This window comes from Colossoma macropomum, unplaced genomic scaffold (genome assembly GCF_904425465.1).
Source record: "Colossoma macropomum unplaced genomic scaffold, Colossoma_macropomum, whole genome shotgun sequence".
Classification (NCBI taxonomy): Eukaryota; Metazoa; Chordata; class Actinopteri; order Characiformes; family Serrasalmidae; genus Colossoma; species Colossoma macropomum.
The window spans coordinates 27,413,731-27,429,844 of NW_023494791.1; the positions used below are offsets into that span (position 1 = coordinate 27,413,731).

Here is a 16,114-nt window from a genome sequence, read left to right on the forward strand (position 1 = left end):
CTACATAAAATTGACCTCTGCACTAGAAAATATTTAGCACTGAACTTACTTAAACAGCAATGCTTTTTCGAATAAGAAAAAGATGATTTGTCCTAAAACAAGAAATAAATGTCATAAAAATAAATTTAAAAAAATTAATGTCATAAAAATGCTACAAAAAAGCGTTAAATTTCACTTTCTGGTCATGTAGACACTGTTACAGCACTAGTTTTATATTTTAAAACAAATTACGAGTAACCTGTTTGAGTTCCTTGAAAATCGTTGCTTCTTTTCATGTTTTGTCAGATAGAACTTTATAATTCCAAGCAGAAAGTGAGTTCTTAGGATTAGAAGGTTCTATCTGCATTTCACCTGTTCCTAAAAAACTAATTTACAAATTTGATATGATTTTAATATTGTACATTTAGAATATATTTAGGGTGTCTGTCATTTTCATGTATGACAGACTTATTCCACACATCAGTTTTGCTATTTAGAATGCAAAATCTTTGAAGCTCAATATCTCAAAACTGCTCAGAACGCAGATAGAACCTTATAATTCCAAGGGGACGATTTGTGTTAGGTCATTTCTGCAGTTAAAACTTAAGACAATGTTGGATAATGTGGAATATAATTAAAATTCTTACGATTTAAAAATTGCACTTTTTCAAATTGTGGTTCGGATATAAACACGGTACATTAGTTATTTGTACTGACTCTGTTGTTTTTTTTTTTTTTGACAAATAAATGTTTACTGCCCAAATAATTAGCTTTATATATAATTTTCTTAGATATCTAAGACTTTTGGACAGTACTTTATGTAATGACTATTTTATTTAAAGGAAAAGAAGAAAATAACCAAAGCTGGGACATCTCCTAAAATTAGAAAACACTGAAGAACCAACATTCAAAAACAAATGCAATTACCTCACAACGCTGATGCTTACCAAGCACCTTGAGGGGAGCATCCTTTAGGCTGATAACTGCCTTAGCAAAGGGGATGGCAAGAGTGATGTAAGTGTTGGGGTTACTAAAAAGAGGGCACTGGGGAAGCGTGAGGTAGAGTCTCAGTGCTTCTATATCTGGAGGAGAACTACTGAGGTTGGGGATCAAGTTCTTCTCCAAACTGGCAGCAACCTGTATCACAGAAAAAAAAACATTAATCTCAAGAGGTTCTCTTGAAAGTTAAACTAAATTCCAACCATTTATGAGTATAAATTATGCAACTGAAAGAAATACTCACTTGCTGCGAGATATGTGGATAATCAGGCTGGATGAGCCTATGGAATAGGACACGAGCCATGTTCGCATCCACCCCTGAGCATTTACTGCTAGTGCAATAGTGATCTGGATGACTGCAAAATCATTATCCACATGTTTTTTCACTAAAAAGGCAGGTCAACAGTTCTGGTTACTTTAGATTTTTCATTACTCTATAGCATGTTTGTGCCCATAACCACCACTGTAATTTGTAATAGCACAAATTAGCATTACAAAACATAGAAGCTGGTGACTGGATAGTAATTCTTTTGTTAAGATGAACAGCCTGAGCACATAGTACAAGATGAGAGATGAGAATGTATATTCTTAGTTTGTTATTTCTCCTGTCTCTGATATTTGCCTTTAGAAATTCTTCTGTCTCTAATGTTTTCTGTTGGAATTAAAAAGAATTCCTATAATTTTTCAAAATGTCTGCATAATTAAATCATTAAGATTTAAACAAAGTCATTCAGAGTGGTTTGACGTGAAATGCTTTTACAAAAACTTACTGAGTCAGAATTGTTCACAGTGGCGATGATAGAAATCAGACGTCTGAAGTGTTTAATACCTCTAAATGCATCCTCACAAAAAGTTTTTACATTAAATGGTTATCAACGTGCTGCCTAACGTCTGAGACTGTTTTGTAATATTTTTTCAGATAAAGTTTTGGCCTAACACCTATTTTTTAATTTTAAACCATGCAGAGAGGTACATGCAGGGCATTGTAAGGCAAAACAGTATCCAAACAAAATATATATATATATATATATATATATATATATATGTTTTCAGATGTACCAATATTTTATGTATATTTATATATACTTATTTATAAATATATATATTTATATATTTATATTATCAACATTTAAAAACTCTGGATGACACGTACGCTCACTGATTGTTCTGGAAATGGCTGTATACATTGCAACTCCAGGTTCCTGTCATCAACAGTGTAAAGAAATACGAGCTGGTATTTGCGTTGTTTTAAAGATCCTTGGCATTGGGCTGATGTTTATATTTGGCCAATATTTCAAACGATATTTGATGATGCATTTATTGTATGCCAGAAGATCACCATTATTGTTTAGGCGATGTCTCCCATAGCATTGTGCACACAAGCAAAACTTGCAGGTACTCATATAGGTAACTCCGTACATTACCCTCTAGGTAGAATATATTGATAGCTTAAATCTCCTTATCAAATACCAGCATTCAAACTAGAAAAATGTAAATGACTGTCACCAGCTTCTTGTTCAAGTGTTGTTTTAACTTAAATGGTGCAGCAGTTACATTCTGGTACCTGAGGCACCAGCAGGGAGAGCAAATAAAAACTTGTCTCAAGTTAATTTTTACACTCTACTTGTATTAATTGAATGGAATAAAGTGTTCAGCATGACTTATCACTCTTGGTATCAGTTTACTACCTTTTCACAGACTGGCTGAGCTAAAAAATACAAGCAGTAATGTTAGCTGAGTTCACTTATTATTAGCATTTTTCTATTTATCTAAAAGACTAGCTGTCTTCCTCTGTGTAAATTTCAAGCCACATGTGATACCTATTGTGGCTTTCTGTGGACTCGATATGGCTTTATTTTAACGTAATAAGGGCAAAACGTTGAGAGGCGTGATGAGATGCGCTGAGGAACTGAACAGTGTTTTGCCAAATTCAGTCTCCCTGACAGAACCCAACTCCCCTTCGCGTGTACGTGTTGTCACACAGACATATAAATACTACAGATTACAGTTGTGATTTAATTTTTTTTCTCTGTGTAAATAACAGTTTAATAATATAGTAATAATTATTGATCTTTAATTTACCTTGACAGTAAGGACTAGGTGCCAAACAAACAATCTCACAGGGATAGTTTAACAAAATGCAATGAAATAAAGACTTGTCACAGCACTCAGGTACGGAAAATATCAGTCATGAGCTCAGACTCAAAAAACACAAACACCAAATTGACTACACCAGTGCTACATTTTACAAACATGCTACAGAAAACATGCAAGTCCAGAAATACTGCAAAATTAGTCACAACACAATGGAAATATTTCCAGAGAACACTCAAAAGGCGATGACACAAACTTTTAAATTCTATGAAGCATGAACATTCACCAGTAAAAGTAAGCTAACTTTATTTTAATAGATTATTATTGTCACTGTATCACAATGCCACTTGCTATAGAGTTTCAGTGTAAAACTTCAAATAGCAATACCAGATGTGACTGCTAACTACCATATACAGCTGTATAACTATCATACAGCTAAAGTATGTCAGACAGCTAACTAACCAGCCAAGTTAAATATGAACTTACTGGAATGTGAGTCTCTCTGTGGTCTTTTAAACTTCTGTCATTTATTTTCCATCACAGATATTCTATCCCCTTTAGGAATCTTCTCTGTTGTGGTTCACTTCCATGGTGTTGTGACTTGCTTTGCACTTGCGTTTCAAGTGTTTTCTGCATTTGCAACACATTTGTGAAATGTAGTTCAGGGGTAGTCATACTAATGAAAGTGCTTTCTGTATTTGCAGTGTGTTTATGAAATGTATATTTACTGGAAAGCTACTGAATCACAGCATTGCTGAGAAAATTATTAAAATCATACACTACCTTGAAGACAGAAAACTGCCATTGAGGCAACTTGCTGAGGAGAACACAAGATCAATCTCGCTATGAGAAATATCAAACATAAAGAATTAGTATCATAGAAAGTTTGTATAATATAGTTTAAAATTAGTACAACAAATTCATTATGTCAGCATTATGTAAAACAAACAGATAGCTAGAGAAGCTGAAGAAAAAATAAACTTCACTAATTTCAAGTACAACATAATGTTAGTACTGTACTCTGTCATTTCTGGTAAGAGTCTTCCATGACCATGGCTCAGCCACTTCTGAATGAGGTCATCTTTCAGTGTTAAGACATGTTGATCACAGTTGTGCCTTCTGAGATCATCTGGAGGAGAAACATTCTGAAAGAAATGTACATTGGTCAGGTCCATGCATTGTGGAATATGTAATTTGATTACCAAACCAAAACAGATGTAATCAGATTATACTTAATTTTTTTTAAAGAATTACTAACTATCAGGCTTATATATTTGCTTGGGCAACATCAATAAACACATCTTTGAACTGAGAGATTTCAGAAAGTGATTCATTTCGTTTCTTTATTTTCAGAAGTTTATGTATTTTTTTTTTTGAGCTACAGTGTTTGAGCTCATTATTTATAGACAAGTCAGGAGCACTACGAAACCAAAAGTGAGTATTTTTCTTGTTTATTTTTTTGTTTTTACAGTAGTGCTGCAGACGGAGCAATTAGAAAATTCCTGTTGGCTACTATGAAGAAACTTACAAAATGCCTCTTCAGGTTTCAGAACACATACTGTCAGAATTGTTACAAACTTCTACAAAAATGACAGGAAATGAGTTTTCAAAACTTGGTGTTAGAGTTTAAGAACGGGCATTCCTGGGCTTTCTGTGCTTAAATAGCTGTCTAGACAAATTGCAGTCAAAATTCTGGCCTAATTATAGTACTGAGACTGCTCTAATTAAGGTCATTAATTATATTCATTTAAATTCAGACTCTGAAAAATATCTTCTATTGCTCGATCTCAATGCTGCCTTTGACACCACTGACCATGAAATGCTTATATATAGACTTGAGAGCTGGGTTGGACTCTCAGGAACTGTCCTAAAACGGTTCAGTTCATACCTGCATGGAAAAAACATCTTTGTCAAAATACAAAATAGCATTTCTTGGAGAATGACAATTCTTTGGCTACTCTTATTTAATTTATGCATACTTCCTCTTGGCCAAATTCTGTTCAGTACGTAACAGAATAGACATTAACGTATTATTACTGGTCTATAAATTGCCTAATGGTGTAGAACCAGCATATTTGTCTGATATGCTGCAGTGATATGAGTTGAGCAGAACTCCCAGATCATTAGGAAAAACTCAGTTAGTCTTACCTAAGATAAAGACTAAACACAGAGAAGCAGTGTTTAGCCAATATTCTGTTCTTAAATGGAATCATTTGACAGAGAGAATTAGAAAAGCCCTGACACTAGACACTTTTAAATGTGGGCTGATAACATTCCTATCTGAGAGGGCTTCTAGTTCAGTTTAAAACACTGTTAGCATTTCTATCCTGTAACGGCACTTTATTATCCCAATTTAATTTTTACATATGATTTTTAATTTAATGTTGGTTTCTTTTCTTCTAAATCTATTGTTTATAATTATTTTAATAATATTTGTTAATTGCTATTCTCCTACATCTTTTTATTTGAATTTTAAATATCACTGTATTTTCTCATTTGTAAAGAACTTTGAATGAATGCAGTGTATGAAAGGTGCTATATAAATAAACTCATTTTGCCTTGATTACATTTGTATTAAATGTAATTAGTAAACACAAAAAATCTGATCTTTAAATTACAACCCCATTTCAAAAAAAGTTGGGACGCTGTGCAGAATGTAAATAAAAATAAAATGCAATGATATGCAAATCATGTAAACCATGTTTTTTAAGGAAAATACCAAAAAGACGACATATGAAATGTTGAAAATGAGAAATTTTATTGTTTTTTTGAAAATTACATGCAAAGAACACGTTCCAAAAAAGCTGGGTTTCATCACCTCTTCTTTTAACAACACTCTGTAAGCGTTTGGGAACTGAGGAGACCAACTGCTGTAGTTTTGAAAGTGAAATGTTTTCCCCATTCTTATTTGATACAGGATTTCAGCTGCTCAACAGTTTGGGGGCTCATTTGTCGTATTTTTCATTTCATAATGCTCTAAATGTTATCAGTGGGTGACAGGTCTGGACTGAAGGCAGGTCAGTGTAGCAGCCAGACTCTTAATATGGAGCAATGCTGCTATAATACATGCAGAATGTGGTTTGATATTGTCTTGCTAAAATAAGCAAGGCCTACTCTAGATAGTGTGGCTCCATTAAAAAGTAAAATAATAAGGCAGAAAAAACTCTCCCCTTGGTATAATGGTCATACTTTGTATAATGATCATACGCTTTAAAACAGACTGCCAGACAACTGGAGCGAAAATGGCACCTGACTAAGCTAGAAGTGTTCCAGTCTGCCTGGAAGGAGAGCCTTATAGACTATAGAAGAGCACTTACTTCAGCACGCTCAGCCTACCTCTCCTCTCACATAGAAAACAATAAGAATAATCCTAGATTACTTTTCAGCACTTACAAATCATCTCTAAAATAACAGAGAACAAAACAGTTAGTGAACCCCAGATACCATTAGCCTATAGCAGCAATGATTTTATGAAATTCTTTAGTGATAAAATTGAAAAAATTAGGCAGAAAATTCAGAATGCATAGTTAAAATCTACAAACCTGTTTCCCATAATGCCAGCCTCAATCTTGAGAATATTATGATCCCTGCAGAGAGGCTGGAATCATTTACCTTACTTCAAGAAAATTATATAGTTAAAATCGTTTCTTCCACTCATCTACTTGTATGTTAGATCCGATTTCTACAGGTTTACTCAAGGAAATTTTGCCAGAAATAACCAAGCCTATTCTCTCAATAATAAACTCCTCTCTTAGCCTTGGATACATCCCAAAATCTCTTAAACTAGCAGTAATTAGACCACTAATTAAGAAAGCTAACCTCGCTCCCTGCGAACTATCAAATTATAGACCCATCTCAAATTAGGCCACATCATAGTACAGAGACAGCACTAGTAAAAATAGTAAATGATCTATTATTATTCTCTGACCAATAAAAAGTGTCTCTGTTAGTCCTCCTCGATCTTAGTGTGGCATTTGACACAATAGACCACGCTATCTTATTAGATAGACTAGAAAACCTTGTAGGAGTAACAGGAATAGCTCTTTCCTGGTTCAGGTCCTACCTCACCGATCGCTATCAGTTTGTTAATTTAAACGGTGAATCATCTGCCCTCGCAAAAGTAAAGTATGGTGTTCCACAAGGCTCTGTTTTAGGACCTGTATTATTCACACTATATATGCTACCACTGGGCACCATTATCAGTAAACACGGCATAAACTTCCACTGTTATGCCGATGACACTCAGTTATATTTAGTAAGCGAACCAGATGATAAAATTAAACTTGGCAAGATTGAGGACTGTATAAAAGACGTAAAAGACCAGATGTCGAGTAATTTTCTCCTTCTTAACTCGGATAAAACAGAGGTTCTACTTCTTGGTCCAAAAGCAGCTAGAAACAAACTGTCTAATTTTACACTTAAACTTAACAATTTTTCAGTTGTATCAAGCTCACCTGTAAAAAATCTTGGGGTCATGATAGACCCTGATCTGTCCTTTGACGCACATAAAACTAATATTACTAGAACAGCCTTCCTGCATCTCCGCAATATTGCTAAGTTGAGAAATGCATTATCTCTACAGGATGCAGAAAAGTTAGTTCATGCATTTATTACTTCAAGGCTAGATTACTGTAATGCCCTGCTGACTGGATGTCCGAGCAAAAGCCTCAACAAGCTTCAGTTAGTCCAGAATGCTGCAGCCAGAGTTCTTACTAGAACCAGAAAATTTGACCATATCAGCCCAGTTCTATCAAACCTACATTGGTTACCAGTTAAATTTCACATTAATTATAAAATTCTCTTACTGACTTATAAAGCTGTAAATGGATTTGCCCCTCAGTACCTGAGTGAACCTCTCTCCCATTATGAACCATTATGCACGCCTACTTAGATCACAAGGTGCTGGCTTACTATTAGTACCTAGAATTAGTAAAGTTACGTCAGGGGTGAGAGCCTTCTCATACAAAGCCCCCCAGCTTTGGAATAGTCTTCCTGTTAATGTTCGGGACTCAGACACAGCCTCAGTCGTCTGAATGGCAGCATATGTTGCCAAAACATATGATGTATACATCGTTCAGCATTAATGGTGCCTTCACACGTGCACATTACCCATGCCATGTCCACTAATGCACCCTTATACCATCATGAATACTGACTTTTGAACTGTGCACTGATAACAAACTGAGTGGTCTTTTGGCCGGAGGACGCAGTGTCCATGATTTCCAAACAGAATTTCAAATGTTGATTCGTTGGACCACAAGACACTTTTCCACTTCCTCTCAGTCCATTTTAAATGAGCTCAGGCCCAGAGAAGGTGGCAGCATTTCTGGTTCCTGTTTCTATATGATTTCTTCTTTGTGTTTTAGAGTTTGAAGTGGCATTTGTGGATGCAGCGACAAACTGTTTTCACAGACAGTGGTTTTCAGAAGTGTTCCTGAGCCCATGCAGTGATTTCCACCACAGAATCATGTCTGTTTTTAATGCAGTGCCATCTGAGGGACCAAAGATCATGGCCAGGAAATACTGGTTTTTGGCCTTGTCCTTTTCATACAGAGATTTCTCCAGATTCTCTGAATCTTTTAATGATATTATGTACCGTAGATGATGAAAAGCAAAAGTTCCTTGCTGTTTTATGAAGAGAAATGTTATTCTTGAACTGTTGAACTTGCTTGTGCACTCTTTCACAGAGTGGTGAACCCCTCTTCATCTTTACTTCTAAACGACTCAGCCTCTCTGGGACGCTTTTTTTATATATATAATTATAATTACATAAATTTCATATATAATCATAATTATATACAATCATGTTACTGACCTGTTGGCAATCCCATCTGTTTTGGAAATGGGGTTGACAAAAGGACACAGAAAACCGTGTACCCTGCCTGGGAGAGGGTTACTGGGACCTACCCTGGAGCCAGGCCTGGGGGTAGTGTTCCTCGGTGAGCGTATGGTGGCCGTGCAGCCCACGTAACCCGGCCGGGCTCAGCCCGAAAAGGTAATGTAGGGGGGACCATGTGGGCCCACCACTCGCAAGGTCCAGCATAGGGGACTGGTGCAGTGCCATATAGGCAGAAACTGGCTCTTTGTACGTGGAATGTGACCTCACTGGGGGGGAAGGAGCTGGAGCTTGTGCAGGAGGTTGAGAGGTACCAACTATATATAGTTGGGCTCACCTCCACCCACAGTGTCGGCTCTGGAACCAAACTCTTTGATAGCGGCTGGTCCCTCTCTACTCAGGGGTTGCACAGGGTCAGAGGCGAGGGGCGGGTATGGGGATACTGCCATGCAGTTGGAGTTTGTCCTGGTGGACAAGAGGGTCGCCTCAACACGAATTAAAATCACAGAGAGGAAAACTCTCTTGTGTGTGACTGTTGTGTGTGCTTATGCACCAAACATAAGGTCGGAGTATTCGGCCTTCTTAGAGCGAGTGGGCGGGGTTCTGGAAAGGGCCCCGCCTACAGACTCCATGGTCTTACTGAGAGACTTCAGTGCTCATGTTGGCAATGACTGGGAGACCTGGAGAGGTGTGATTGGGAAGAACGGCCTGCCCGATCTAAACTCGAAAGGTGAATTGTTATTGGACTTCTGTGCTAGGCATGGACTGTCCATAACGAACACCAAGTTCGAACACAAGGATTTTCATAAGTGTACATGGTACTAGAGTTCCTTGGGTCAAAGGTCAATGATTGACTTTGTTGTCATTTCATCTGACTTGGGACCATATGTTCTGAAGAGAGGTGCTGAGCTGTCAACCAATCACCATCTGGTGGTGAGTTGGATCAGATGGCAGGGAAGACTGATGGTCAGACCTGGTAGGCCCAAGCGAATAGTGAGGGTGTGCTGGGAACGACTGTCAGAGGCCCCTGTTCGGAATAATTTTAACTCCCACCTCCGGGAGAGCTTTTCTCATGTCCTGGAGGAGGTAGGGGACAAGGAGTCTGAATGGACCCTGTTCAACATCTCCATTGTGGAAGCTGCCAGGCGTAGCTGTGGCCAAAAGCTTGTGGGTGCCTGTAAGTGCGGTAACCCAAGAACCCCCTGGTGGACACCGGTGGTGAGGGAGGCCGTCAAGCTGAAGAAAGAGGTCTTTAGGGACTGGATGGCCCGGAGGACTCCCGACTCAGCAGATAGGTACCGACAGGCAAGACAGGTGGCAGCAGCAATGGTGGCGGAAGCAAAATCCGGGGCTTGGGAGGAGTTTGGTGAGGCCATGGAAAATGACTTTCGGTCGGCCTCGAGGAGGTTCTGGACAACTGTCCAGCGACTCAGGAGCGGTCGGGGTGGCTTCGCCCAAGCTGTATTCGGGAAGGGTGGAGAAACTCTGACTTCAAATGACGATATTGTCAGTCGGTAGAAGGAGCACTCTGAGGAACTCCTTAATCCCAGAGACATGCCCCCTCACGTGAGTCAGGGCCAGAGGCTTCTGGCGTGTCAAGATCCATTTCCCTGGTGGAGGTCTCTGATGTAGTTGGCAAGCTCTTCAGGCCGGGGTGGTGGTCCCTACTTTTAAGAAAGAGGACCAGAGGGTGTGTGCCAACTACCAGGGTATCACACTGCTCAGCCTCCCTGGCCAAGGTGCTGGAAAGGAGACCATTAGTTGAACCTCAGATTGAGAAGGAACAATGCGGATTCGTCCCGGCCGTGGAACAATGGACCAGCTTTTCACCCTCTCACAGATTGTTGAGGGGGCATGGGAGTTTGCCAACCCAGTCTACATGTGTTTTGTGGATTTGGAGAAGGCTTACGACCTTGTTCCCTGAGATATCTTGTGGGAGGTCCTCCAGGAGTATGGGGTGCCGGGGCTACTACTCTGGGCCATTCAATCTCTGTACTCCTGGAGTGAGAGCTGTGTTCGTATACTCAGCATTAAGTCAGGCTCTTTCAGTGTTAGCGTTGGACTCTGCCAAGGAGTGAGCCTTGTCTCCACTCCTGTTTGTGATATTTCATGGACAGGGTGTCAAGGTGTAGCCGAGGTCAGGAGGGCATTATGTGTGGAGGCTGGAGGATGGCATCTTTGCTAATTGCAGATGATGTTGTTCTTTTGGCTGGATTGCATGGATGCCTCCAGCGCTCACTGGAGCTGTTTACAGCGGAGTGAGTGGAGGAGTTTAAGTATCTCGGGGTCTTGTTCATGAGTGATGGGAAGATGTATTGTTAGATCGGCCACATACAAGATCGTGAATACAAGTGGCGGAAATGAGCTTTCTTCGCAGGGTGGCGGGCTACACTCCACTTGATAGGGTGAGGAGCTCGGTCATCTGGGAGGAGCTCGGAGTAGAGCTGCTACTCCTCCGCATTGAGAGGAGCCAGTTGAGGTGGTTCGGGCATCTGATCCGGATGCCCCCTGGACGCCTCCCGGTGGGGGTGTACCAGGCACAGGGTGTATTTGGAGTCCCTGGGAATGAGCTGGAGGAAGTTGCGGGGGACAGGGTCATCTGAGATTCTCCGCTCTCCCAACTGCTACCGTGACCCTATCTGGACTAAGTGGTCAATGATGATGATGATGGTTGTAGATCTGAATTACTTTTGGCCCTAAATTTGAGGGTTATATATATACATATATATGATATTATATATATAGATATATATATTATATATATATATATATATAATGTATATATAGTATATATAGATAAATAGACGGTAATAATACGTAACAGCCTCAGGTCCTCTTTCATAATAAGGGTTGTGTTAGTAACACAGCTTGTACTGATGTGTTACTAGCACGCCTTGTATTGTACAGTATTAAAAAGTAAAATACCTTAAGCCAGTAAGTTTGCTACAGACTGTGCTGTCTTTACTGCAGTTGTTGAATTTTAGCTCAAGACACTGGAAACATGTTGGTCTTGATTCAATTCTGTATATTTTATACAAATAAATGTAAAATTTATATATCTGCATATACATTATAGTAAAGTATTGGCACACCTACACAGTACACTTACAGGAGCTTTTAGGACATCCCATTCTAAATCCATAGGCATTAATATGGAGCTGCCCTCCCCCACCTTGCAGCTATAACAGCTTCCACTTTTCTGGGGAGGCTTTCTACAAGATTTTGGAGTGTATCTGTGGGACTTTTTGCTCATCCAAAAGAGCACTTGTGAGGTCAGACACTGACGTTGGACGAGAGGGCCTGGTTCTCAATCTCCGTCCTAGTTCATCCAAAAGGTGCCCGATGGAGCCAAGTTGAAGGCTCTGTGCAGACCAGTCAAAATCTTCCACACCAAACTTACTCAACCATGCCTTTATGGACCTTGCTTTGTGCACTGGTGCACAGCCATGCTGGAACAGAAAAGGGCCTTCCATAAAACTGTTCCCACAAGTTGGAAGCATACAATTGTTCAAAATGTCTTGGTATGCTGAAGCACTAAGATTTCCCTTCACTGGAACTAAGGGGCCTAAACCAACCCTTGAAAAACAAACCCATAGCATTATCCCTCCTTCACCAAACTTTTCAGTTGGCGCAGTGCAGTCAGGCAAGTAACATTCTTCTGGCATTTGCCAAATCCAGATTCGTCCTTTAGACTGCCAGATAGAGAAGCATGACTTGTCACTCCACAAAATACGTTTCCACTGCCCCAGAGTCCAGTGTGCTTTAGACTACTCCATCTGATGCTTGCCATTGTGCTTGGTAATGTAAGGCTGGCATGCAGCTGCTCAGCCATGAAAACCCATGCCATGAATCTCCTAGCGCAGTTTTTTGTGCTGATGTTAATGCCAGAGGAGTTTTAGAACTCTGCAGTTACTGTGTGAGCAGAGTGTTTTTCACTTTAATGCACTATGCACCTCAGCACTTGGCGACCCTGCTCTGTAACTTTACAAGGTCCGCCACTTTGTGGCTAAGTTGCTGTGGTCCCTAAATGCGTCCACTTTTCAATAACACTATTGATCGTGGGATATCTAGGAGGGAAGAAATTTTGCAAACTGACTTGTTGCAACAGTGGCATCCTATTACAGTACCACGCTCAAATTCAGTGACCTCTTTAGAATGACCCATTCTTTCACAAATGTTTGTAAAGGCAGACTGCATGGCTAAGTGCTTGATTTTATACATCAGCGGCAATGGGACTGAATGAAACAATGAATTTACTGATTAAGAGGTGTGTCCCAATACTTTTGTTCATACAGTATACACATACACACACACACACACACACACACACACACACACACACACAACATGGCCAAAATTATGTGGACACATCCCCATCGCACCGTATATATAAGCTTACTGAACATCCCATTCCATAATATCAGGCATTAATATGGAGCTGCCCCTCTCCCCTTTGGGAGTATAATAACCACCATTATTCTGGGAAAGCTTTCCACAAGATTTTGGAGTATGTTTAAGAAATTATTCCCATTCAGTCAAAAGAGCATTTGTAGACTGAGGCTGATTTTGTATGAGAAGACCTGGTTCACACTCAACGTTTCAATTCATCCCTAAGTGCTCAATCGGGTTGAGCTCAGGCCACTGGAGTTCCTCTACAACAAACTTGTCTTGATGGACCCTGCTTTGTACACAGGGGCACAGTAATGCTGGGACGTAAAAAGAGTCTTCCCAAACTGCTGCCACAAAACTGGAAGCATATAATAGTCTAAAATCTCTTTGTATGCTATAGCATTATTAATGTCCTTCACTGGAACTAAGGGGCTTAGGCCACATGTCAGGCTCCGGTCGTCACGGGCCAAAGCACTGCTGACTTTAGCACACTGTCTCATTAAACAGACCTGATTTCATGATGCTCCTGAGCATGGTTCTTGTGCTGATGTTGCTCCCACAGAGTTTTAAACTCTGTAGTGAGTGATGCAATGGATAGGTCAATTTTTATGCATCACTCTCTTCAGCACTCAGCAAACCCACTCTGTAAGTTTGCGTGGACTACCGCATCATATCTGAGCTGTTGTTGCTTCTAGATGCTTCAATGCTCAAAAAGGTGGCAGAAGTGGCATTCTATGACAGTGTCTCATCACTGAACTCTTCAGTATGACCCATTCTACTGCCAATGTTTATTTATGGACGTTGCATGGCTATGTGCTTGATTTTATACACCTCCTAGTAATGAGTGTAGCTCAAACACCTTAAGTCAATAATTAAAGGTGCTGTCCATGTACTTTTGGCCATAGAGTGTACATACATTCAAAAGGTCTGCACTCACATCAAAACAAAGTTGTGGTCATTTTGTAGTTATGTCCACCATTTTGTAGTTATTTATGGCCCATTAACGCTATCTTATTAGGAATTACCAGTCTTGAGAACAGACATAAAAGCTAAGAAAACGTTTACAATAAACTTAGAATAGACCTTAGAGAACTTATGTAAATACCTGAGGGCACTGACAGTGAGCGAAGCTCTGGTCTCCTCCAGCATAAATCCTCTTCACACAGTAGAGCTGTTCAATCTCTTAAACAGACAATTTAGACATATGATCAACTGGTTTTCTTTATGTAGATACAGATGAAGAAAAAACTTATAAATCCAATAATGAAACAATAAAAAAAATATAAAACAATATATATTTAATTGTAAACTGTATGTAAACTCTCTTGAATGTGTTTTGCTCCTGCAGTTTGGTACAAAAATAAATAAATTGAGTGGTTCTCAACTTTGAACCTGGAGGCTTCCTATCAAGTGCCTTTTAGTGTTTTCCTATTGTAACACAAACATTCCAACTCAAGAAGGGGTTCTAATTAGCTGGATCAGGTGTGTTGAGAGCAGGAATAACACTAACATGTGCAAAGCAGCGGCCCTCCAGGACCAGGACTGAGAACCACTACACTAAAGCAACTGTTAAAGGGGACAAATTATGCTCATAATTTTATATTTGGGGTCTTCTAGAATAGATTTACAAAAAACACTTTCGTTTTCTCATACTGCATACCTCATTCACCCTCTGAAATGCTCTTTTAGAGCTCCTGTTCTTTAAGCTCCCCTCCCGATGAGCCCAGTGTACTCTGATTGGTCAGCTCACCCACTCTGTTCAGACTGGTCAACCACCAGAGCAGCATCCTGCTATAAGTTCCACCCCTACCCCACCGTGGGTACTCTTACAACGGCGTTACCACAGGCTGAACCTCAAAGTCTGGCAGATGAAGTTTGTAGACCCAATCCACCTTTACAAGCTAGACTGGAACAAGACATTTCAAACTGGTAAGTTTTTACTTTGTAGCTCTCGTGTGAGGGTGTGACAGGCCGGTATGCAGGCAATAAGGATTGTGTTACGAGACTGCATCATCTTGTAATAAAGGAAAAGAGCTGGAATTCCAATGAGGCATTTCAGTCAGCTAAGAAAAGTGGTTTCTGTGGGAGAAAGTTACTAACTCTGGCTTTGTGACTTGGTAGACCGTTTACATGCATAAAAAGCTATAGCACACTAAAAGAAAGAGAAAACCATTCAGTCACAATAGGTCCCCTTTAATAGTGCATCAGTCTAACAAAGATCTGTTTAAAGCTTTTAATTAAACAGATGCAATCACCAAGTGCATGTGATCAGTAAGTGCACTGACCTGCCTCTATTGGTGTGGGGTCATTGTGAGCTTTCCATAGGCCTTTCACAGGAGCAGGGCTCTTTCTGTTGCAGGTGGACCGTGTGCCGAGTTGACCATTTCCACCAAGCCCAAAAGAATCAATCTTTCCAGAGGATGGGATAAATGCTAAGGTGTGTTGCCTTGCATATTAACACAAACAGGGCATTATTATATTTTGTAATTATGATATCATTAAAATAGAACTCTTGAATTGTACTACAACTAATTAATAAGTAATAATAACAACACAACTATTAACAACCACAAAAAACTGTGCAAAAGTCAAAAGACCACCCTTTCTTTATTTAGCTTCCAGTTAAAACCAGTTATTATTTTTTAGTGTCAGGAAAAAAACAGAAAAGATATCACAGGAAATGTCCACCCTTTGTCTTTATTAGGGATCCAAATGGTGTAGGTGCATGGAACCCTTTTGTTTTGACAAATTCTGGCAAATTAAATTAATTATGGCAAATTAAAGCCTTTTGATAAACTCTGACTTTCTTGTATTTTT

General features: G+C 39.5%; 1 protein-coding gene across 9 annotated transcripts in view; it reads right to left on the minus strand.

Moving 5' to 3' along the window:
- herc4 (HECT and RLD domain containing E3 ubiquitin protein ligase 4) overlaps positions 1 to 16,114 on the minus strand; it is a 72,010-nt gene that overhangs the window by 18,678 nt on the left and 37,218 nt on the right. For 2 of the 9 annotated variants that reach the window (XM_036574729.1, XM_036574731.1), the window contains exons 8-13: positions 15,583 to 15,743; positions 14,403 to 14,479; positions 4,093 to 4,217; positions 3,856 to 3,915; positions 1,223 to 1,334; positions 927 to 1,116 (exon numbers count right to left, since the gene is read on the minus strand). In XM_036574729.1, coding sequence (XP_036430622.1) covers positions 927 to 1,116; positions 1,223 to 1,334; positions 3,856 to 3,915; positions 4,093 to 4,217; positions 14,403 to 14,479; positions 15,583 to 15,743 — 725 coding nt within the window. Of the gene's footprint in view, positions 1 to 906; positions 1,117 to 1,222; positions 1,365 to 2,498; positions 3,703 to 3,855; positions 3,916 to 4,092; positions 4,218 to 14,402; positions 14,480 to 15,582; positions 15,744 to 16,114 lie in introns of those variants that run through there. The other 7 variants (XM_036574733.1, XM_036574730.1, XR_005007439.1 and 4 more) reach the window with 6 other exon arrangements.